The sequence below is a fragment of the Schistocerca nitens genome, chromosome 10 (genome assembly GCF_023898315.1).
Source record: "Schistocerca nitens isolate TAMUIC-IGC-003100 chromosome 10, iqSchNite1.1, whole genome shotgun sequence".
NCBI classification, from domain to species: Eukaryota; Metazoa; Arthropoda; class Insecta; order Orthoptera; family Acrididae; genus Schistocerca; species Schistocerca nitens.
The window spans coordinates 62533966-62559704 of NC_064623.1; the positions used below are offsets into that span (position 1 = coordinate 62533966).

Below are 25739 nucleotides of genomic sequence, written 5' to 3' on the forward strand. Positions count from 1 at the left end.
CGAGTGATTTAGGGAAATCACGGAAAACCTAAATCAGGATGGCCGGACGCGGGATTGAACCGTCGTCCTCCCGAATGCGAGTCCAGTGTCTAACCACACAGGGCAGTTTAACAAAAGCAGTAAACACATAAACATTCCGCTCAGCATCCTCGATAACTGTATGTAACTCAAATGTCATCAGTGTAATTAAAGTCATTATCTTCACATGAGACAATTACGACATCCCATAATCAATATAGTATAATCGGTGTTGAGCAGGATGTTTACATCTTTCAATGACTGGCCCATTATGTTCCCTGCACCTAAGTGTGCGCTGCACCCATGCCGGCCAGTTGGCGGGATGTATGTATGCCGGCCATGTTTCAAAATGTGTCTAACACTTCGTAAGGCAATTAGACTTATCTAGGAATGAAAACAGCAATATTATGTGAAAACTAATTATGAAGATTGTTTGTGAATTATATATGCACATAATTTACTGCATGTATGATTCTATAGCTTTCAGACAAATTTTTATTTGGAGGAATGGTGAAACTGTTACAATATTTTCAAGTGGTGTAGTGCAACAACAAGTGGCCAAAATACAGTATGTAGTACACACTTTCACACGCATAGTAAAATTTATCAAATTACCAGCTCCAGAAGTCAAATATCCACTTTCAGGTTTGCATCAAAACAAAATTTATGATTTCTAGCATTAAGCTTCAAGTTCCACAAGAAATGTACTTATTTAACTGAACTGGTAGAACGCTTACAATTAGCAGTGAATCAGTCACTCCGTCACAGAGGTTTTACAAAATGTAAACCAGTTTCCACATTTATACGAATAGTAGTCACAACATAAAAATGTAGGGTTAAAATAGCACACAAGATAACGCGAGGTGATCTTAACCCAGATAACCCTGATGTCCTTCTGGAAGGACGGCGTAACTCACTGTTGAAATTATTTATTTTTGCGAATAACCCATTGTTGAAATGGACTGTGGCACATTGTTATATGAAGTAGGCAGAGTCAGTTGCACACTGCGACAGTCAATTTGACGCTGTCGTTCATAGTGAGTGAGAAACTGTGTCTTGAAAATAGGGCCAATTTTACCATGGACGAACTGACCGACCTTGTCATCGATGGGTATGTATATTTTCTTTCATATTGCGTCAATAATTCTGAAACTTGTCATATAATATCTTAAAGAATTAACCTATATTATTTATGGGTTCATATTATGGTTGAAAGTTTTCGTCAGTTGTAATTCAATAATGTTTTCAACCGTCCTTCCAGAAGGACGTCAGGGTAATATGTTGTCATTTTGTATTCACAGAAAACGATGTACACTTATGGAACTTTTGGACATGTTAGAACCAAAAGATGAGGAAATACCTAATACTGGTGTGAATGTAACATTACACCACCTCTAAATTCAACTGGTGATGTAACAGATGAAGATTCGGGTGCTGAAGAAAATCGAAGTGTAGATAAATTACCAGCAAGTCAGCTCAATGCTACTGCGCTACATGACCTAAAAGTGAGGGGCGTGGAAGCAACAGGAACAATAAGAGGAAACAGAGTTAATAATTGTACTCTATCATCTGTAGATAAAATGATAAAAGAAAATAGAGCATCATATGAAATTTGTTCTGACTCAGCATCCGAAATTTCCATTGTACATTGGAATGACAACAATGTTGTTACTGTAGCCACCAACTTTGACAGAGTGCAACCACTATGCTCTGTAGCAAGATTTTCCAGGGAACTAAAGAAAAGGATTAGCGAGCTTCAACCTAACTTATTACACTCCTACAATACTCATAAGGGAGGCATAGATCGTGCTGATCAAAATGTATCCCTATATAGATGCTCTATAAGAGGGAAAAAATATTTCCAGATCATTGCACATTTTACAGACATTGCAGAGCAAAATGCCTGGGATCTTTACAAGCACAACGAAGAACCCATAGATCATCTGACATTTAGTTGTCGAATTGTCACTGCAATTCTTGAAAGTAACAAAAGAGTCACTACCAGCAGAGGACGTCCTAGTAAGAGGGCAAAACTAGATTCTAGATCTGATGGAAGAGAACATTATGTTGCTGAATTACCAATGGACGAGATAACAAAAAAGAAGAAGCAGCTGAAATGTCGAAGTTGCAAAAAAAAAAAATTGCTACTATGTGCGTAAAATGTGACGAACCACTTCATGTTTGTTGCTTTTGTCTTATCATACTAGTGCATAAAATATGTGTATAGGTTATTTTCTTTGTTTTTTTTGTATTTATTAGCTGTTTTAGCCCATAATTCAAATTTATTTATGTTTATTTGAAAGTATAAAAACCAGAACAAGTTAATAGTGCAATGTCATATACTTTAAAAACACGTTCCCTTATTGTCCTGACGTCCTTCTGGAAGGACACCCATTTTTGGAAATACTAAATAAAAATAAATACTCAAAATTGTTTTTACTTTCTTCCTTACAACCTTGTGAATGAATGTAGATAAGATATAAATCAATTTTGAAAAACATATAATTCAGGACTATGTGGGTTAATAAAGCAATCAGCAATAAAGTGCTGGTGCTTCGCATCTTGCATCAGCTTCAGCATGCAAAGTTGTTTTCTTACTGTGCACATGTTTAAGGGGAGTTGGACCCATTGCAATGCTATGGGTATTATAATTTTAAATATAGGCTTATAGTATAAACTCCTTGCAATCCTCAGACACTTTCAATACATATTAAAGTATGAAATTAATATTAAAATTGTTTGAGGCAGAAAGAGAGAGAGACACTCTTCCACTACATTTTTTCCATATAGGACTACTCACCAGTTTTAACACTTTTGGAAACCTCTTCCTGACTTCACTGTTGAGGGGAAAAAAAATTGTAGATCTTTCATCTGAACAAGGGATCATCAAATGTGAGGACTGAAACAATGCTAAATAATGCATTAATTTTAATCCACACATACATACAAACATAATGCACTGCCATTCAACTTTATATTATGAAGGTCCTTTACAATAAACTGTTGCCAAAAAATAGGATTCAATGATTTACACACTAACAGCAACTGAATCACTTGCTTCTGTATTGTAATGCTATAATGTTATAAAAGATGCAAAGTTCTTTTCCCCTTCCAAGGTATGGAACAGTCTAAAGGAAATACACACGAAATCTCACTGGGAGTTAAAATGCTGTAATTTTCATTGATTCATGCACACTGAAAGGAGAAACATTATAAAAACAATGTATTTCCATATTCTGGACAAGTAGTCACCGGTCAAATGTCAATTTTACTCCACAAAGCAGACAGTTACAAGAAGCTGGTGCATAAGCAACATCAGTTCCAAGACATTATCATAAGTGTTCACTTTCATCAACTAACCATTATTTTGCAGTTTCAAATGCAGTATTTCTGTATGGACATGTAAATACTTGATCAGATTTAACAAATGGAGCTGAGGGGACATCCTCACATCTTATTGAAGCACCTTGCTGGCCAGGATACACTTGCAGAAAGGAAGCAAAATGTGATTATTTTTAGAATTTATGCACATTTCAATACAGTATCTGATACAGAAAGTTAGTTCTGTTGAAAAATTTTTGTAACAATGCTGGGACGTTATTATACCACACTGTAGAGGTAGAGATATAAACCACATACATGTATCTGTGAGCTGTGTGAAAGTGGTGGCCTGTGTATAATGATGAACAGAACTGATATTGCCACACTGTATGTTGTCACAATGCCCCAATTCATTTTTACATTTTTAATGCCTTTTTTTCCAATGTCAGCCAGTCAACATTGGAACAAAAATGCACAAAGCTTGAGTAAGGTTTGCTCTTTGTACGAAAGTGTAATTGTTTCATTATTTCTGTGTAATGTAAGTGACAGTGCTGAGGACAGCAATGTGCATGACACGACAAGCAGTGTGATCCACTGCGTTTGTGACAGGTTGTGAGCTCCAGAGAATACCACATATGGCTATCAACGAATCATAAAGCTAGCCAATTGAAGTGGTGGTGGTGGTTAGTGTTTAACGTCCCGTCGACAATGAGGTCAAGGGAGACTGAGCGCAAGCTCGGGTTAGGGAAGGATTGGGAAGGAAATCGGCCGTGCCCTTTCAAAGGAACCATCCCGTGAAACGATTTAGGGAAATCACGGAAAACCTAAATCAGGATGGCCGGAGACGGGATTGAACCGTCGTCCTCCCGAATGCGAGTCCAGTGTGCTAATAGCCAATTAAAGAGCACAGCCTATTCTTATACAGCACTGTCTGACAGTATTGTGGAAGGAGGAAAACACTGTTCTGGTGCTCAATTGATAAAACGGATGTTGTCTCTTATCTGCTGCTAGAATGGATGCATGTTCAGGAAAGAGCCTAATTTTGCAAGTACTGCAATCAAGTATAGCGATATTTTTTATGGAAATAAGTTCATGTACTACTAGTCTTGAATTTTGAAAAAAGAGTGCAACTTGCAATAACCTTTTTGCCAGCTGGTTCAATATTCTCACCAGACAATATTTGGCACATAACAAATCTACATTGTGTTATCTACAATGACTGTCAAGAAAACTAGAATGCAAACTAAGTAATAACCAGTACCAAGATACTTTGAGTTTATACCTATTAACTCTGAAGGTTATATGGTGGCAGTAGCAGTGTTTTGCTGCATACTTACATCCATTGATCATAGTAAAACCACTAAGCTTAGATGTCATGCATGTTGGGTTGTCTTTGTGTAAATAGCAGCTGGGACTCAACAGTGTGACATTCTTAAAAGTAATTGCTGCCTGAATGCATGTTACATGACACCGCATCACAAAATTAACTGGATTTTTAACACTGTGGATAGCATATTTCTATAATTGTGACATACAACACAGGTCTTCTTTACTACAAACCCCCCCCCCCCTTTTAACACAAAATTTTAACTTTTTCAACGACCTTCATAATAAAAAGTGTGAAAGTACTAATAATGAAATAGAAATAAATAGGCTGAACATAACAAAGCGTTTGCCTCTGCTGAACAGCTACTGTTCACTTTTAGTTCATATATATATTACCACAACATGTAAATGTTAAAATATCTATTTGTACACATTAAAACATGCAGCTGTCAACAGAGACAGTTAACAACAAACTGGCTGCAGCACACAAGTATATACGAGATCATTTCAAGTAAAAGTAATCCTTTGTTTGATGCGAAGCAAGCAGACTTCTTGGTCTTACCAGCACCAACCCGATGATGAGTGTGATGATCGTGCATGCATCTGGGAACCAATTACTGTTAAAACAGAAAACCACTTTCCAAAGAAAATGCTAGACCAAGACAAATATTAAATAAACATAAACAACATCATCAAAAAGAAATGTTTGCCCTCGTATTCTCATACACAAAATATTGTTCCACGTTATCAAATCAGTGGTAATGAGCATCAATCCCATGGCAGAAAAATAAATATTGTAATCATATCATTACTAGTAAGATTAAAAATCTACTCATTTTGCCACATAAAATGTCTGATAGTATTAAGTGGACAGATAAAAAAATCTACTCATGAAGCAGCAGCAGAAGAACACACACATAAAAACGAAGTTTTACTTATGCAAGCTTTCGAAGCCAGTGGCTCCTTCTACTAGAAGGATTGAAGAGGAAGGAAGAGGGGTGAAGGCAAAGGAGTGGAGATGTTAAGGAGAAAGGGTAAGAGTTCAGGAAAGTCATCCAGCACCCCTGGTCAGGGGAGACTTACTGAACATGAGGAGAAGGAAAGAGTGATTGTTGGGAACTGTTGGTTTAGTCCCCAGCAGTTGGTCTTTTCTTCTCATCCCATCTGGTAAGTCTCCCTTGACCCAGGGTTCTGGGTGACTTTTCCAAACTCTAACCCTTTCCCTAAACACCACCAATCCTTTTCATTACCCCTCTTCCTTCCCTTTCAACCCTTCTCTGCCAGGAGGAGGAGCCACTAACTCTGAAAGCTGGCACAAGTAAAATCTCTTTTCTTGTATGTGTTCTGCTGCCACTTTGTGACTAGATTTTTTTTATCTATCCAATTACATTATATTGTAAAAAATCAATTCCTTTTTTTTCTGATAATACTAACATTTATTCATTTTGCAATCAATCTTCTGTCCTGCAACCCTGTAACAGTTCACATGATACATCCTGTGTGTTATACTGGCAACCCACTAATCATATCATTTTCATGCACCTGTTGAAATACTAACTTCGGTGATTATTAATATTTTATTAAAGGAAAAGTGCACACAATGCCCAATTAGCTTAACCGCAGAGAACGTGACATTTATCCACTATAAACTCCACAATCCCCATCAACATTACATCACCTTTTGGCTACAACACATCAACAATTTTTCCATCAGTACCTCATATGATAGTAGCATCATGTACCCAACCAACACAATTCACTGCATTAAAATTATCTTTCTTTGTTACACACGCCTAAACATGGACATCCTCAATTCCTTTCTTTTCTTGTGCTTAGAGGTTCACAAGAAAGCTTCCACAGAAACTGAACTACATATTAATACCCATGCAGTGCAGTAATCAAGAACATCAGGATTACATCGATACATTAACGGCCATCCCTCTACATGTGTTACGCATCAGCCCCTCGTGCAGGTGTATTTCGTATGCACCTACCGCGTCACCAGTGTCATACCTTACATAGGAACTTCTATCCTCATAGCGTCGACACACAGGATTGCCCTCAAGGACTAGTTCCACTAGGCGCAATCCCTTAAGTGCATCCAGCTCAATGATATTACGGATCTGGAAAAATAGAAATATAATAAAAATGTGAAATTCAAGTGACTGTTTCAAAGAAACTACAAAAGTTGCATACAAATTTGTATCGTACCTCAAATCCAACTAAAATACTTTAAAATAATTCCATTACTCAATCCATCATTCAAATCGTGCTTAAATAGTGAAATTCTTATCTTCTACAGCCACTGCAAGTTCAAGTACACAGGGTAATGTGAAGGTATAGAATTTGGGTCAATTAAATTCAGAAATTTTCTTGTAAACATTACAGGTACAAAATTTTTTGTACCCTCATTGAAACTGTGTGCCAGACCGAGGCTCGAACTAGAGACCTTTGCCCTTCACAGGCAAGTGCTCTACCAACTGAGCTATACTTTCACCAGTACCTCATCTCGTACCTTATAAACTTCACAGGAGTTCTCCTGCGAAACCTGCAAAATTAGCACTCTTGGATGAAATGATATTGCGCAGACATGGCTTAGCCACAGCCTGGGAGATGTTTCCAGACTGAAATTTTTATTCTGCAGCAGTCGGGCTCACAGTTTTAATCTGTCAGGAAATTTCATATCAGCACACACACTACTGCAGAGTGAAAATTTCATTCTGTTTACTATGCAAATGATTTCACAACTAACTCATTATCTGTAAGTGACACAGTCAAGAAGGGAAACAGAGTAACCTGCAAAGTAATATAGTTAACCAATACGAGTAAGTTATAGCTACAGTGACAAATGAAGGGGAATTTTCAAGTTAAATACTGCTAAAGACGTAGGTGAAGTTGTAAACCATTTTAATACTCTACAGAAGGTTTTTTTATGGCATAGAAGACTTGGGCACCTAAACAGGGAAGGCATGCCATTATTAAAGGTTATGGTGACAGGAAAGGAAGATTGTGGAAAATGTAAAGAAAATGGTGAAATATATGTACAAGGGAAAGAGACTAGGCTACCCTTTAAGCCTAGCAAAAGCAGAAGAACAGGTGTGCAGTTATCAATGTGTGGATGCTTTTGAACCGATGGAATGTGAAGCTATAAGAGGAAGTCATTATTTTATTACCTTTATGGGCAACCATTCAAGATGAAACCATGTTTATTTTTTAAGTTATAAAGATCAAATTAGTGATATTTTTGAGAACTGTTGTAATATGGTAGAAGGAGAAGATTAGAATAATCAAAACTGATAATGTGACAGCGTATATCAATCAAAAATTCAAGAAACATTTGAACGAAGTAGGAATTAGACACCAAACAGCCATCAGATACAGTCCTGTCCAGAATGGAGATGCAGAGAGAGCAATAGGACTATTGTTGAAAAAGCAAGAAGTAAGTTAACTGATGCTGGGTTATTTAAATGCTTTTGGGCAAAGGCAGTGTCAACAGCTGTGTATTTGATCAAGCCTACTAAAGTGGTAAAAAATGGAACCCCCTACGGAGTGCGGACAGGGAAGAAGTCAAATCTAAGCAACCTGAAAGTTTTTGGATGTGAGACTATGGTACATATCTTGAAACAACTGAGGAAAAAATGTGACCCGAAGTCTAAGAAAGATATTTTTGTAGGCTACTGTGGGGCTTACCAATTCATGAACCTTACAAGTAAGAAGATACTGACTGGTAAAGATGTATTTCTAGAGAATAATGAAAATGGAATAAAAGAGGAGCATCAAGACAAAACAACCACTTCATTACCATTGTCAAGTTCAAGAAACACTAATTCTGGAAACAAAACAGACAACGAAGAAGGGGAAAAAAGAGGATGGCAACAAACAACACATAGATATATTCTATGAAGATGGAGTTCTAGAGGATGGAGCAGAGGAAGAAAGCATTTCAAGACATTCTTTTGGTGCACCTAAACCTAAGGAATATCCTGATTATGAAAGCAACAATGGTTGGAGAGTATACGATTGGTCTGAATTTCCGACTATGGAAAGCAGCCATTGAGTCACTTTATCAAAAATGAAACTTTTGAATGGCTCGAAATATCAGAAAGAAGAAAATCGTTACAATCACGATGGATGTTTAACATAAAAAAATCCTGTGGGTGTAGCAGAAAAATCTAAAGCACAACTTCTAGTCAATGGATGTTCACGAGAACATTTTTGCTAAAGGTAAAATATGGATCACTTTGGTACTTTTTAGTCCTGGCAATAAAAAATAAATAAATAAATTTACTAGTTCACCAAATGGATGGGAAGACAGCTTCCTTAAATGGGAAATTAGATGATGAACTCTACATGATCCCTCCAGCAGAAGCTGGAAAAAAATAATCTAGAAAAACAGAAGATTTGGCAATTGAAGTTAAGCATTTATGGATTAAAACAAATTGGCCCTTGCTGTAACACAGATGTCTGCGCAAAACCTTGCTAAAGATGGGTATGAAGCAATCTAAGACATACTGTGGTCTCTATTATAGAAAGAGGTCACAATGGCTATATGTGCAGACGATTTCTACATTCTAACTAAAGATTAAGAACATATGAACAATTTTAAGGGACAATTAAAAACCAAATTTAACATGCATGATTTGGGAGGGATAAAACAACACTTGGATATGAGGCGCGCGCGTGATTAAACCCTCCTCCCCCCCACACACACACCTGCATTCTCATGAAATAGACATCACACTGCGAGCAGCAGCACCAGCGTATGATACAAGTGGCGACTGGATGAGGGCGGAGGAGGCTGGGACGAGGAGGGGGAAGGATAGTAGGGTAGGGGATGGTGGACAGTGAAGTACTCCAGGTTAGACGGAGGGCAGGTGAGAGGTAAGCAGGGGCGGGAATGGGTGGTGGGAGGATCAGAAAAGGAGACAAGTAAAAAGACTGAGTGCAATGGGGGAATGTGGGCCGTGTAGTGCTGGAAAGGGAACAGGGAAGGGGCTGGGAGGGTGAGGGCAATGACTAACGAAGTTTGAGGCCAGGAGGGTTACGGGAATGTAGGATATTTTGCAGGGAAAGTTCCCAGCTGCACAATTCGGAAAAGCTGGTGCTGGTGGGAAGGATCCATATGGCACAAGCTATGAAGCAGTTACTGAAATGAAGGATGTCATGTTTGGCAGTGTGCTAAGCAACAAGGTGGTCCAATTGTTTTTTGGCCACAGTTTGTCAGTGGCCAGTCATGCTGACAGACAGCTTGTTCGTTGTCATGCCCACATAGAATGCAGCACAGTGGTTGCAGCTTAGCTTGTAGATCACATGACTGGTTTCACAGGTATCCCTCCCATTGATAGGATAGGTGATGTTTGTGACCGGACTGGAGTAGGTGGTGGTGGGATGATGTATGGGACAGGGGTATGAGCCATCAGGTAAGGGTTTGGGAGCAGGGGTTGTGTAGGGATGGACAAGTATATTGTGTAGGTTCGGTGGACAGCGGAATACCACTGTGGGAGGGGTGGGAAGGATAGTTGGCAGGACATTTCTCATTTCATGGCATGATGAGAGGTAGTGAAACCATGGCGGAGAATGTAATTCAGTTGCACCAGTTCTGGGTGGTACTGAGTTACAAGGGGAATGCTCCTCTGTGACCGGATGGTGGGACTTTCGGAGGTGGTTGGAGACTGGAAAGATAAGGCATTGGAGATTTCTTTTTAAACAAGGTTGGGAGGATAATTACAGTCCGTGAAAGCTTCAGTGAGACCCTCAGTATGTTTTGAAAGGGACTGCTCATCACTGCAGATGTGCCGACCATGGGTAACTAGGCTGTATGGAAGGGACTTCGTGGCATGGAATGGGTGGCAGCTGTCAAAGTGGAGGTTTGATACGGGTGGAGGTGTTGATGTAACCATCTTTGAGGTGGAGGTCAACATCTAGGAAGGTGGTTTGTTGAGTTGAGTAGGACCAGATCAAGCAAATGGGGGAGAAGTAGTTGTGGTTCTGGAGAAATGTGGATAGGGTGTCCTCATCCTCGATTCAGATTGCAAAGATGTCATTAATGTATCTGGACCAAGTGAGGGGTTTAGGATTTTGGGTGTTTAGGTAGCATTCTTCCACGAATAGGTTGGCATAGGATGGTGCCACGCAGGAGTCCTTCGCTGTCCCTTGGATTTGTTTGTAGGTAATGCCTTCAAAGGAGAAGTAATTGTGCAGTAATGGTAAGGCCATGGCAGTGGGGATGTTACTGTAAAGGGAGGTGGCATAAATAGTGACAAGCAGGGCACCATGTTTTAAAGGGACAGGGACTGTGGAGAGTCGATGGAGGGAATGGTTGGTATCTTTTATACAGGAGGGTAGGTTCCAGGTAATAGGTTGAAACTGCTGGTCTACGAGAGCAGAGATTCTCTCAGTGGGGGCACAGAAGCTGGTCACAATGGTGCATTCTGGGTGGTTGGCTTTATGGGCTTTAGGAAGCATGTAGAAGGTAGGAGTGCAGGTAGTGATAGGGTTAGCAGAGAGATGGACTCTGGGGAGAGGTTCTGGGAAGGGCCTAAGGATTTAAGGAGTGACTGGAGATCCTGCTGGATTTCTGGAATGGGGTCACTGCATCAAGGTTTGTACGTGGAAGTATCTGACGGCTGGCGGAGTCCTTCTGCCATGTAATCCCTGAGGTTCAAAACAACAGTGGTGGAGCCTTTGTTGGCAGGTAGGGTTATAAGGTCAGGATCAGTTTTTAGATGGTGGACTGCAGTTCTTTCTGCAGATGTAAGGTTGGTTTGAGATGGTGGACTGCAGATGTAAGGTTGGTTTGCATGTTGAGGGGTTTAGGGACTGATGGTGAGGCATGGTCCAAGGATAAGAAATTCTGGAAGTTAACAGGGGGTGATTTGGGAGTAGTGGTGGTGGATCACTGTTGGATGGAGCAGTGAACTGAGTTAGGCAGGGTTCAACACTGGTATTTAGTTGAATCTGATCTGCAGGGTTGGTGGTGAAAAGGTGTTTCCACTGTAGGGACCAGGAGAAGGAGAGAAGATCTTTAACAAGTCCTGGATGACTTAATTTGGGAGGGGAACTAAATTTGAAGCCTTTGGAAAGGGCTGATGTTTCTCTGAGGCTAGGGCTTCTGGAGGAAAGGTTGATGACTGTGTTACTGGTCCGTTTAGGTTATGGATTCTGTATGGTGGTGGGAGTGAGTTTTGGATGGTGGAATAAGTGGAGTAGGTTTGCGAGACAGGGTTTGTAAGCTATGAGGGGGCACACGGGAGGTTTGGAGGTTGTTGTTGAGGTGGTGGGCAGTGGTACTCCAAAGCAGGAGTAGGAAATGAGCAAGGTGGAGAGCTTTTTGAGGCAGCATTGTACATGTTGCTCTAGTTCCTGGAGGGCAAGATTCTTAATGTGTGTTATGGGTTATAGGAATTTGGGATTGTGTAGCAGGAGAATTTTGCGGATGGAGAGAAGGTACCACGAGGAGTTTTGGGTTTGGTTGATATGGTTTTGCCGGACTATGTTGGTGAGGGCTAAGGACTGGCGGAATCTCAACAGGTGGAGGTCATTGTGCAATTGTGCAGCAGCTAAAGATGGGAAATTTTCTCGTAAGGCCATTTGCGCGGGGCGGGGGGGGGGGGGGGGGGGGTCGACAGACCATAAATTAAGATATTGTAAAAAGGGAAATAAAAAAACTAACGGGCTATAGTGATGCAAATGGTGAAGAGAGTTGGACAGCAGGTCTTCCACTACTGGATGTTGCTTCAGATTAATGGTAGGACTTACGTCCTGGTCTCATAAAAGGTAGCTTTGAGCTCTCTAGAAGCTGAGTATGTGGCTGTCACATGCAATTCAAGAACCGTTGTGGGTCAGAACTCTAAAAAAGTGATATAGAGCCTAATATCTGTATGGAACCCACTAAGATATTCTTTGACAACAAGGAAGCTATACACTTCGATAAAAATAATGTTACTAGTGCCAGAATCAAACACATAGACATAAAGCACCATTTTGTTTAGATTAGATTCAGGTTTTGCCTAGTAAGGCGATGCGGGGCTTCCGCGTCGTTCCCCTACGCTCTGTAAAGAAGTATGGGACTCATCATCATCCAGGTTTTGTTCCACAAACCCAAAAAATGAGATGATTCTTGTGGGTGTGGAACATGTCAGAAAGTATAAGATAAAAACATTAACCATTTGAATATGATACTTACTACCATGATCATTTTTTTTGTCGGGAGATTATCGAAACAGGTTAATAAAACGTGGTAACTGGAACAGCTATTATTTACAGAATTAACACGCTGTCAGAATGAAACATTGTTATGCACTATTAATATATTTATCATACACAAAATACCTAATCTTGACCGTCGTGACCAAGTGCTGTCAAAACTGAAATATAACACACATTTTTACTAAAGCTAGTTTAACAGTCTCTGTTAAGATATTCATCTATGGAGTGGGAGGAGTTGCCTATCAAAAAGTCTTTCAAACTCTGTTTAAACTGTGCTTTATCTGAAATCAAGTTTTTAATGGTTGCTGGAAATTTATTGAAAATGTGTGTTCCTGAATACTGGACCCCTTTTTGGACCAAGGTAAGTGATTTTAGGTCTTTATGTAGATTGTTCTTATTCCTAGTATTGATACTATGTATTGAGCTACTGGTTGGAAATAGAGATGCATTTCTTGCAACAAATTTCATTAAGAAATAAATATACTGAGAAGCAGTGGTTACAATACAGAGTTCCTTGAACAGGTTTCTACATGATGTTCTTGAATTTACACCACAAACAATTTTTATCACACGCTTTTGCACACTAAAAACTTTCGCTCAGTTCGATGAGTTACCCCAGAATATGATCCTATATGACATAATACAATGGAAGTACGCAAAGTACGCAAGTTTTTTATTTATTTTTTTTTTTAATTTTATTTGTCTCTCCTACATCTGACATCATTCTCATGGCAAATACAGACTTGTTTAGGTGTTTAAGCAATTCTGTGGTATGCCCTTCCCAACTGAATTTATTATCGAGTTGTAATCCCAGAAATTTAACACTGTCAACCTCTTCGATCTGCATTTCTTCATATGTTATACACACACTGGAAGGAAATCTCTTACTGGTTCTGAACTGCATATAATGGGTCTTTTCAAAGTTTAATGACGGTGAATTAGCTTTAAACCACTTATTAATGTCTGTGAAAATTTGATTATCAGCTATTTCTAAGTCTGTACTTGACTTGCTACTTACTGCAACGTTTGTATCATCTGCAAAATGTTTGTATATTTGCAAACAAAACAATCTTAACATCTGGCAATGTAACAGATGAGAGGTCATTAATGTACACAAGAAAAAGCAATGGACCCAAGATGGAACCTTGAGGAACACCACATGTAATTAATCCCCAGTCAGATGAAGACAGACTGCTTTCTGCGCAGGTATTTTGCAACGACACCCTTTGTTTCCTGTTAGATAAGACTCGAACCATTTCACAGAATTGCTGGTGACACCATAATATCCTAATTCACTGAAGAGAATGCTGTGGTTCACAGTCAAAGGGTTTTGATAGGTCACAGAAAATGCCAGTAGCCTCTAATTTATCTAATGAACTAAGTACATTCTCACTGTAAGTGTAAATAGCTTTCTCTATATCAAAACACTTAAGAAATCCAAACTGTTGCTTGGACAATATATTATTTGCAGTAAGATGTTTAAGGAGACATTTGAACACAACCTTCTCAAATATTTTTGAGAAATACCGCAAACGTGAAATTGGTTGATAGTTTGATGGTACCTGTATCACCGTTCTTGTAAAGAGGCTTAACTTCAGCATATTCTGCTGATAAGAGATTGATTTCACAAATAATGTAAGATAGAATTCAACTACATAAGCACTCTTTGATTAACTTTGTTGATATGTTATCATACCCACTGGAATACTTAGATTTTAAGGATTTTATGATGGACGCTACTTCTTTGGGAGACGTGAGTGTCATTTCCATTTTACTGAAGGTATTTTTAAAGAGTGGTCTCAGATACTCCATTGCACTGTTCACTGAACGTGATAACCCCAAGCTGTCAATAACAGAAATAAAGTACTTGTTTAAGAGGTTTGCAACACTACATACAGTTGTTACCAATGTCTCACTTCTTTTTGAGCTATCTGTTCCTCTACCTTTATGGCCCCACCTGTTTCTGTCTTCACTATATCCCATACAGGTTTTTTTTTTTTTTTCCCTGATGTAATTATCTTTTTCTCATAATCAATCTGCTTCGATTTCTGGATTACTTAGTTCAATATTTTGCTATATTCATTGTAATACATTACAAATCTAACATCAGAGCTGTTCCTAGATAGTAGACAGACCCCTTTTTGTCCAACAGGATATCTTTGTTCCTTGTGTAATCCACAGTTTATTTTTTGACTTCTGTGTGATTTGAGTTACCTTTAGGGGAAAATTTTTTTCGAAAGTGGAGGTAACTTTATTAATGACTGCTTCGTATTTGTAAGGAATCACATAGAGCAAGGGATAGTGAATTCAACTATTTATGGACAGAAGAGATGTTTGCTGATCTACTAACCAAATCCTTGAACATGAAGAAATTTTGGAAGCCAGTGAGACAATATGGTTTGGCTTATGGAAGTGACATCTGAAGTACCTCTTCCATGGGGATGTTGGGAACATAAGAACAATATATTTTTATGTGAAAGTGTGTGCCGCATTGTGTACTGCACGGACTGTAATAGGCATTTATGACTGTGCTTTGTATACTCTGTGGCATTACCTTAATGACATATTGTAATGCACTGTTCTACATAATTTTGGATACCTTATTCTTGTATTTTTCATATTCAGAATTAATTATTTCATTCTGCCAGTTCCAACAAAAATGGACTTTCATTTCAGAAATGAGACCACTTGCTACCTGTGAAATGGAAACACATTATGGACATATTTATTTTGACACCAAAACACAAAATCACCGCATATGATGTCAATATCAGAATAAAATTAGGGATGACATAAGATGAAACCTGCTTTTATTATGGATTACAATAGAAACAAGGCTGGTGTGGAGTACAGAGACCAGCTAACGAGCTCATAGTCTTTCAAGAGGAAGCAAATAAAATGGCAAAAAGAAAGCTTTTGTTCACATTTTCATGAACATGATGGTAAAATCTTACGTAAAAATCAGGTTACTATCAAACATATCTTCAAATTGCTTAGTGACCTGGCAGCGACATTGATAAACAAAGGACGCCTGGTTGAAATCTATTTCCACTCAAAATAGTTTATATGTAAACAAACTCCAAAATTGTTTAAAATTTTTCATTCAACGGCAAAAGTAACTATGTAATTTTCAATCAAAATCCAAATTTTCAGACAACTTCTAATTCTGCCTCCTGTTAGGAGAAAAAGGTGGGGTATGGGGTGGGGGGAAGGAAAAAAATTCTATTGTTGTGAAAACATTTTCATTTCGATATACAAAATGGTCTTCCCCCATGAACCATGGACCTTGCCGTTGGTGGGGAGGCTTGCATGCCTCGGCGATACAGATGGCCGTACCGTAGGTGCAACCACAACGGAGGGGTATCTGTTGAGAGGCCAGACAAACATGTGGTTCCTGAAGAGGGGCAGCAGCCTTTTCAGTAGTTGCATGGGCAACAGTCTGGATGATTGACTGATCTGGCCTTGTAACATTAACCAAAACGGCCTTGCTGTGCTGGTACTGCGAACGGCTGAAAGCAAGTGGAAACTACAGCCGTAATTTTTCCCGAGGACATGCAGCTTTACTGTATGATTAAATGATGGCGTCCTCTTGGGTAAAATATTCCGGAGGTAAAATAGTCCCCCATTCGGATCTCCGGGCGGGGACTACTCATGAGGACGTCGTTATCAGGAGAAAGAAAACTGGCATTCTTTGGATCGGAGCGTGGAATGTCAGATCCCTTAATCGGGCAGGTAGGTTAGAAAATTTAAGAAGGGAAATGGATAGGTTAAAGTTAGATATAGTGGGAATTAGTGAATTTCGGTGGCAGGAGGAACAAGACTTTTGGTCAGGTGATTACAGGGTTATAAATACAAAATCAAATAGGGGTAATGCAGGAGTAGGTTTAATAATTAATAAAAAAATAGGAGTGCGGGTTAGCTACTACAAACAGCATAGTGAACGCATTATTGTGGCCAAGATAGACACAAAGCCCATGCCAACTACAGTAGTACAAGTTTATATGCCAACTAGCTCTGCAGATGATGAAGAAATAGATGAAATGTATGACGAGATAAAAGAAATTATTCAGGTAGTGAAGGGAGACGAAAATTTAATAGTCATGGGTGACTGGAATTCGTCAGTAGGAAAAGGGAGAGAAGGAAACATAGTAGGTGAATATGGATTGGGGGGAAGGAATGAAAGATGAAGCCGCCTTGTAGAATTTTGCACAGAGCACAACTTAATCATAGCTAACACTTTGTTCAAGAATCATAAAAGAAGATTGTATACCTGGAAGAATCCTGGAGATACTAAAAGGTATCAGATAGATTATATAATGGTAAGACAGAGATTTAGGAACCAGGTTTTAAATTGTAAGACATTTCCAGGGGCAGATGTGGATTCTGACCACAATCTATTGGTTATGAACTGCAGATTGAAACTGAAGAAACTGCAAAAAGGTGAGAATTTAAGGAGATGGGACCTGGATAAACTGAAAGAACCAGAAGTTGTACAGAGTTTCAGGGAGAGCATAAGGGAACAATTGACAGGAATGGGGGAAACAAATACAGTAGAAGAATGGATAGCTCTGAGGGATGAAGTAGTGAAGGCAGCAGAGGATCAAGTAGGTAAAAAGACGAGGGCTAATAGAAATCCTTGGGTAACAGAAGAAATATTGAATTTAATTGATGAAAGGAGAAAATATAAAAATGCAGTAAATGAAGCAGGCAAAAAGGAATACAAACGTCTCAAAAATGAGATCGACAGGAAGTGCAAAATGGCTAAGCAGGGATGGCTAGAGGACAAATGTAAGGATGTAGAGGCTTGTCTCACTAGGGGTAAGATAGATACTGTCTACAGGAAAATTGAAAAGAGACCTTCGGAGAGAAGAGAACCACTTGTATGAATATCAAGAGTTCAGATGGCAACCCAGTTCTAAGCAAAGAAGGGAAGACAGAAAGGTGGAAGGAGTATATAGAGGGTTTATACAAGGGCAATGTACTTGAGGACAATATTATGGAAATGGAAGAGGATGTAGATGAAGACGAAATGGGAGATAAGATACTGAGTGAAGAGTTTGACAGAGCACTGAGAGACCTGAGTCGAAACAAGGCCCCGGGAGTAGACAACATTCCATTAGAACTACTGATGGCCTTGGGAGAGCCAGTCATGACAAAACTCTACCATCTGGTGCGCAAGATGTATGAGACAGGCGAAATACCCACAGACTTCAAGAAGAATATAATAATTCCAATCCCAAAGAAAGCAGGTGTTGACAGATGTGAAAATTACCGAACTATCAGTTTAATAAGTCACAGCTGCAAAATACTAACGCGAATTCTTTACAGACGAATGGAAAAACTGGTAGAAGCGGACCTCGGGGAAGATCAGTTTGGATTCCGTAGAAATGTTGGAACACGTGAGGCAATACTAACCTTACGACTTATATTAGAAGAAAGATTAAGAAAAGGCAAACCTACGTTTCTAGCATTTGTAGACTTAGAGAAAGCTTTTGACAAGGTTAACTGGAATACTCTCTTTCAAATTCTGAAGGTGGCAGGGGTAAAATACAAGGAGCGAAACGCTATTTACAATTTGTACAGAAACCAGATGGCAGTTATAAGAGTCGAGGGGCATGAAAGGGAAGCAGTGGTTGGGAAAGGAGTGAGACAGGCTTGTAGCCTCTCCCCGATGTTATTCAATCTGTATATTGAGCAAGCAGTAAAGGAAACAAAAGAAAAATTCGGAGTAGGTATTAAAATTCATGGAGAAGATGTAAAAACTTTGAGGTTCGCCGATGACATTGTAATTCTGTCAGAGACAGCAAAGGACTTGGAAGAGCAGTTGAACGGAATGGACAGTGTCTTGAAAGGAGGATATAAGATGAACATCAACAAAAGCAAAACGAGGATAATGGAATGTAATCAAATTAAATCGGGTGATGCTGAGGGAATTAGATTAGGAAATGAGACACTTAAAGTAGTAAAGGAGTTTTGCTATTTAGGGAGTAAAATAACTGATGATGGTCGAAGTAGAGAGGATATAAAATGTAGACTGGCAATGACAAGGAAAGCGTTTCTGAAGAAGAGAAATTTGTTAACATCGAGTATTGATTTAAGTGTCAGGAAGTTGTTTCTGAAAGTATTTGTATGGAGTGTAGCCATGTATGGAAGTGAAACATGGACGATAACCAGTTTGGACAAGAAGAGAATAGAAGCTTTCGAAATGTGGTGCTACAGAAGAATGCTGAAGATAAGGTGGGTAGATCACGTAACTAATGAGGAGGTATTGAATAGGATTGGGGAGAAGAGAAGTTTGTGGCACAACTTGACTAGAAGAAGGGATCGTTTGGTAGGACATGTTTTGAGGCATCAAGGGATCACAAATTTAGCATTGGAGGGCAGCGTGGAGGGTAAAAATCGTAGAGGGAGACCAAGAGATGAATACACTAAGCAGATTCAGAAGGATGTAGGTTGCTATGGTACTGGGAGATGAAGCAGCTTGCACAGGATAGAGTAGCATGGAGAGCTGCATCAAACCAGTCTCAGGACTCAAGACCACATCAACAACAACAACAACAACAACAACAACATACAAAATGGTTGCTTGTGTAAATCTGTGTTTCATTTTAGTATTTCATAGAAAAAAGACCCCTCCTTCAAATCCAATGAAATGATGTAAGTTCTGCATAGTAGAATTCACAACATAAAATGCAGGAAAACTATGAAAAAGCCAGCTGAACTACACCCTAACTGCCCAGTCCTTGAACTGTCAAATCAGATGTTGCTGAGGGAATCAGGCTACAAAGTCAGATACTAAAAGCAGCAGACCAGTTTAGCTATTTGGGCAATAAAAATAAATGATAATGGCTGAAGTAGAGGGAATACAAAATGCAAACTAGCAACAGCAAGGAGAGTATTTCTGAGTAAGAAGAAATAATTAACATCTACTAACATCAATTTAAATGTTATGAAGTCTTTCCTGAAGGCACTTGTCTGGAGTGTGGCCTTGTAAAGTGAAATGTGGATTATAAACAATTCAGACAAGCAGAAAACTGAATCTTTTGAAATGTGAACCTACAGAAGAATACTGAAGATCAGATGGGTACATCAAATAACCAATGAGAAGGTTGTGAACTGAATTCTGAATAAAAGAAATTTATGCCACAACTTGCCTAAAATAAGGAGTGGCTAATAGGATACATCTGGGGCCATCAAGAAATTGTCAATGTGGTAATGTGTGGGAGAAAAAAATTGAAATGGATGTAGGTTGCAGTTGTTATGGAGAAGTTTGTAAAGGACAGACCAGCGTGGAGAGCTGCATCAAACTATTCTTTGGACATGAGGAAACAACTCAAATTGGAAAAGGCAGGGAAGGAAATTGGCTTTGTTCTTTTCGAAAGAATTGTCTATCTTTTGTTTTGAGAAATTTAGGGAACCCACAGAAAACATAAATGGCAATGGTCACACAAGGAACTGAAGCCATTCTCCTGAATAATAATCCTGTGACTTAAGCACAGTGCCATCTTACTCTATGGACACAGGTAGAAAGGTTGGCATCATCATGTGTTTTGGTTAACACATGTAAAATAAAACAAAGGATGTAATTCACACACCTTGTTGTTCCCAATGTGTAGCACAGTCAAAGACGGCAAGCGGTGTGCCACGACTCCCAAAAGGTCGATTCCACCCAGCCTGTTCTCAGACAAGTTCAGGGCTGCCAGTTCAGGAATGTTCTCGGCAACTAGATCCAGCATAGCGGATAATACAGCAGGCCGTTGGATAGGGAGTGCGTGCTCCATCATATCTGCAAAAAAATAAGAGAGAAAAACTCAATATGACATATAAAAAAGAGTTTCACAACTCTTCAATCTACAATAAATGGGAATTTGCACCAATATGTATATAAGTAATTCACCAATGATTAACAAGAAACATTATTACGCGAAATGGAAACCACATGAAGAGATGTAGTGTTATTTTGAAACAATATTAAAGTTATTATATCTCACTCATTTTCATTTTTGTCAGAGACGGGGCACGGTTTTATTGTGTCTTATCCCCTTTGTGGGTAGTTGTGAGGAATACACTGCTTATATAATTGAGTTACAAAGCATTAGAATGGAATATTATTTCTTGACACATCAAAAAATTTATCCTTTTTCCCAATTTAGCTGAACTTAGAAGTGATGAGGCAATTCAAAAACTAGGAAGATTTAACTTCCCTTTACACAAACAAAAACTGAATCAGTAAAAATTTGGAATTTTTGCATCTGTAAATATTTTGTTGAAACAAAGTCACCACCTTGATCTCAATACTTATCAGCATCTACATACTCCGCAAGCCATCATACTGCACATGGTGGAGTGTTCCTTGTATTACTATTACTCATGTCCTTTCCAGTTTCGCTTGCAAACACAGCAAAGGAAAAATGACTGTACATAAGCCTCCACATGAGCCATAATTTCCCTTACCTTCGTGGTCCTTACATGAAATGTACATTGGTTACAATCTCAGAAAAATTAAAATAAAAAAAATAAAAAATGGACAATTTATTCAAGAGAAAGAGCTTCACAAATCGAGCAAGTCAATAACACTTTCGTCCACCTCTGGCCCTTATGCAAGCAGTTACTTGGGTTGGCACTAAATGACAGAGTTGTCCTCCTGATGGAAATCATACCAAATTCTGTCCCATTACCATGTTAAACTGACAAGCCCTGATCTGATTGGAGAGTTGTGGCACTAATGATCCAACCCACCTCAATTGGGGAGATAGACAGTGACATTGCTGCTGGCCAAGGTAGGGTTTGGCAAGCACAAAGACAGGCAGTAATAACTCTCACTGAGTGCGGACAGGCATTATCTTACTGAAATATAAGCCCAGGATGGCTTGCCATGAAGGGCAACAAACCAGAGCACAGAATACCGTCAACTTACTGCCGTGCTGTAAGGGTACCGTGGATAACAACCAAAGAGGTCCTGCTATGAAACGAAATGACCCCAGACCATCGCTACTGGTTGTCGGCCTGTATGGCTAGAGATGATTGGGTTGGTATACCAATGCTGTCTGGGGCATTTCTCGACACATCTTGGCTAGAATCTCACTGACTGGAGCAGAATTGTCTTCACTAACAAGTTCCACTTTGAACTGTGCCCCGACGGTCAGTGAAGATGTGTCTGGTGACGCCCCCGACAGTGGCAGGATACTGATCTGACTGTTGCCTGCCGTACAGCGTGACAACCAGGAGTAATGGTCTGGGGTGCCATTTCTTTTCATAACAGGACCCCTTTGGTTGACATCTGTAGCACCCTTTAAGCAAACCCTAAGTTGACAATATTCTGCACCCCGTCTTGTTGTCCTTCACGGCAAGCCATCCAGGGCTTCCATTTCAGCAAGATTACACCTGCCCACCTGCACAAGGCGGGAGTTTCTACTGCACGTGTTCGTGCTTGCCAAAACCTACCGTGACCAGCAAAGTCACCGGATCTCTGTCCAACTGACAAAGTTTGGATATTACGGGTACGGCTCTCCAATCAGCTTTAACAATCTAACGTGCCAGTCGGACAGAATTTGTCACGATACCTCTCAGGAAAACATCCAACAACTCTTGATAGAGTTTCTATGCTAAGCAGAATAACTGCTTGCAAAAGTGTCAGGGTAGATCAATGCATTACTGATTTGATCAATTTGTGAAGCTCTTTCTCTTGAATAAATAGTACCACTTTTCAATTTTTGTTTGTACATGTATATCACATCTATCCATTTCCATTCCATTCGGGTAAATCCTTTGTGGTGCATCATTTTTCTTGTCTTAAAGTGTACTTGCATGTTGATCAAACCTGCTGGTAACAAATTCAGCACACAATTGCTGATCACAGACTAATGCGCAATTACAGTTTCATGTGAAAGATAGTGCCTTTGTGACACGCACTTAGTTGGCCATTTCTTTTGCACATCATTTGATACATTATCAGTGCCTCAGTGGTGAAGTTCCAGATTACAGATCTCAACATTTCAGGTGTGATCCCTTGACTCCTAGGGTTTTTACCTGTCACTTACCACTTCTTTTACCCCTGGCATTGTTTGATGATGTGAAAAATGCTTTGTTGCTCTGTGGGTCAGAGTGACTTTACACAGTAGCCCCCCCCCCCCCACCCCCCACCCACCCACCCAACTGTCTGGCTGGGTAAGTTGATTCAAAAGTCAGAGGGGGGGCAAACAGGACCAAGTCTAGTAAAGCGTTGTGGTATTCAATTGATGCAAGTTTTCCCCTATGCCACGCATAATATCTTTTCCCATCTCGTGTATAACTTATTATTATAATATTTTGAACAATTTACAAAACAGTGCAACTGGTGACAAACAAAGCAATTACTAAGGGCCGGAAAATGTAACATCTATTGTAGATGAAATTAAAATCTATTTTGGGCAAAATGACTGTAGGTAAAAATTAGAGAGTTGCTACGCTAAGTGCCCGAAGTAAAAATTGATCATATAAAAAAAGTGGTTGGAGGTAAAATAATAAATAGTTATTATTTTCTATAATAAGATGTTTGCATGTGGGATGTTTGCTTTGAAAAATATCCAAAAGTTTCTTTTTTTTCCCAAAATGGTCATTGCTTGTTTTCTTCTTTTGGTCCTTTTCAAGCTTTTAACAAATGTTTCTCTCTGGTGAACAGAGTGATTCTCTGATTTAAGGTGTTTTTCAACATGTTCTTTGTGTGTGTGTGTGTGTGTGTTCTAACTTGGAAAGGATTACTCTCAAAGTTAGCAAGTTTTCTTTCTTTTCTGTGTGGGCCTGTCAAGGAGTCAATACTCCTGCTTTTCGGCGAGTGATCCCTTTTACTACGAAAGTAACTATGTTTTACAAGAAAACTATCAACATGGTCAAAATATGTTTATCAGTTTTGTTTCCAGTCACTTTAGTGCAGACACTATGACATGGCAGTTGGCCATGAACACAAACAAACAAGGGGCCACAGAAGCAGAGTGGAGGAATAAGCCTCACCCTCTTCTTGCAGAGCTGGCAGCCTACGTTGGTGTTTTGTGAAGGCAGAACTGACACATGAAGAAATATATCAGTAATCCCTTTTGGTATTGGGAGAGCTGTGCTCGAACCCTTTGGAGGCCTCCAATTCATCTCATCACTTACTTCAAAATAAGAAAACGCAACAAACTACAGTCAATCCTAAGGAATGCACAGTACACACAGCATTTGTTAATGGCTACCATGCCATTGCTTATTGAGGTTGGCAGCATCATGAACGAGGTAGTCCAAATCTTATCTACTACTACTGGTGTCTTAAGAAAGACACTGTACTTAAATATATCATGTTAAAGTGTCTGCATAACAGCAACTTTAGCTAGCAGACAAACAATGTGCTGGGTCAAACACTTGAGTTCTATATTGTCATATGTGGCATGTACCTTATAAGAGACTACTCCACTGCCTGCAGTTGAGGTGACATACAAGGCTGATTTATGAGTGACTTATATGTGATCAGATTTTTACATTTGCATTGCAAATGCGTTCTTATGCACATTCTCTTTTCCAGTTTAGTTTTGCTAGATGATGTGCAATATCTATAATCAAAAAATGGTTACTTTTTTTATATTTATATGCAGGAAATATAGCTATTCCAAACTATCTCTCATATGACAGTTGTTTTTGATATTATTCATTTCTAAGTAGCATTTATTACATAAATTCACATTAACTGCAAATACGAGTTTTTCAGATCCCTAGGGATTACAAATGGCTATGAAGATTCAATACATAGTGACAGGCTGATAGAATTACAGAAAATGTAAAAGAAAATTCATTGTCAAAAAAGTATCACGTAAGTCTCTTACACCTGTACTATTTTAGTAATTTTCAATGTTATTTTGTTTTTATCCTCGATTGTCATTTCCATACTTGTGGAAACTCATGGTGCAATGAGATAAATTGTAATAAAATACTTTTGCTAAACATGTGCAATGAAACATCAATGTCAAATACAACCACACACTGTCAAATGTTTGACGAAACTAGTGAAGTTTGCCACAGTGATAATTTACAGAGGCCTCAAATTATGAAAGCTAGGTAGCGTACTTCTTACTTTCATATGTGCCTACTGTTAGTAACAGACATCTCTCTTCCAGGTCCAACAAGTCTGTTTCGTAATTTATAAAATATTACATTGTAACACACCGAATGTCTTCTTTAGGCGAACTGTCATTTTCACTTATAATACGGAATTTACAACATACGTACCAGTACACGTGTGTCAGCTTTCAATCACTGTGCTCATGTAACACCTGAAATTCTGAACATTCTTTTATATTCTCTGTAATTCTTGACAACATAACGCTAGGCTTGCAATAGTTATAGCTGTTTGTTATCATTTTACTCATTTTTAATTTCCATTTATAACGAGTAGCTGGCTGCAAGTGGTCTGTGGCAAATAAGTATTGCATTTTGACACAAGACCAATAGTGGAGTCTAAGAGAAGATAAAGTAAGCTCAATACTGCACCAAACTTTGTCACTTTTAACTGTATCCACATACTATGGACAAATACAAGTATAATCACTTTTCACACATGTTACTACCATCCGCCCTGCCCCAATAGCTAAAGGCAACTTCCTCTTCCCCTTCCATTCATACCAAATTTTTTATGGATTATTCATTGTTCTGTACATCTTCCCTCTCCTATGGCTCAATTTACAGACTTTTTTACGTCCAAAATATACCTGACAATGATTATACTGATACGGCAAAATAATGGCTAGTCGCTAACAATCATTTTAATCCTCCCGGTTACATGACTACACGTGACCCCAAAATTCAAGCAGTTACTGTAGTGTCTCTATATACCATGACCTGAAAGTGTGTCTTTAGCA

The 25739-nt window shown here is 39.0% G+C and overlaps 1 protein-coding gene across 1 annotated transcript in view; it reads right to left on the reverse strand.

Moving 5' to 3' along the window:
- Nucleotides 1-25739, reverse strand: part of LOC126210098 (nuclear RNA export factor 1-like) — a 136754-nt gene that overhangs the window by 59715 nt on the left and 51300 nt on the right. Inside the window, exons 7-9 of the mRNA XM_049939234.1 lie at nt 20469-20659; nt 6679-6788; nt 2819-2855 (exon numbers count right to left, since the gene is read on the reverse strand). Coding sequence (XP_049795191.1) covers nt 2819-2855; nt 6679-6788; nt 20469-20659 — 338 coding nt within the window. The remainder of the gene's footprint in view (nt 1-2818; nt 2856-6678; nt 6789-20468; nt 20660-25739) is intronic.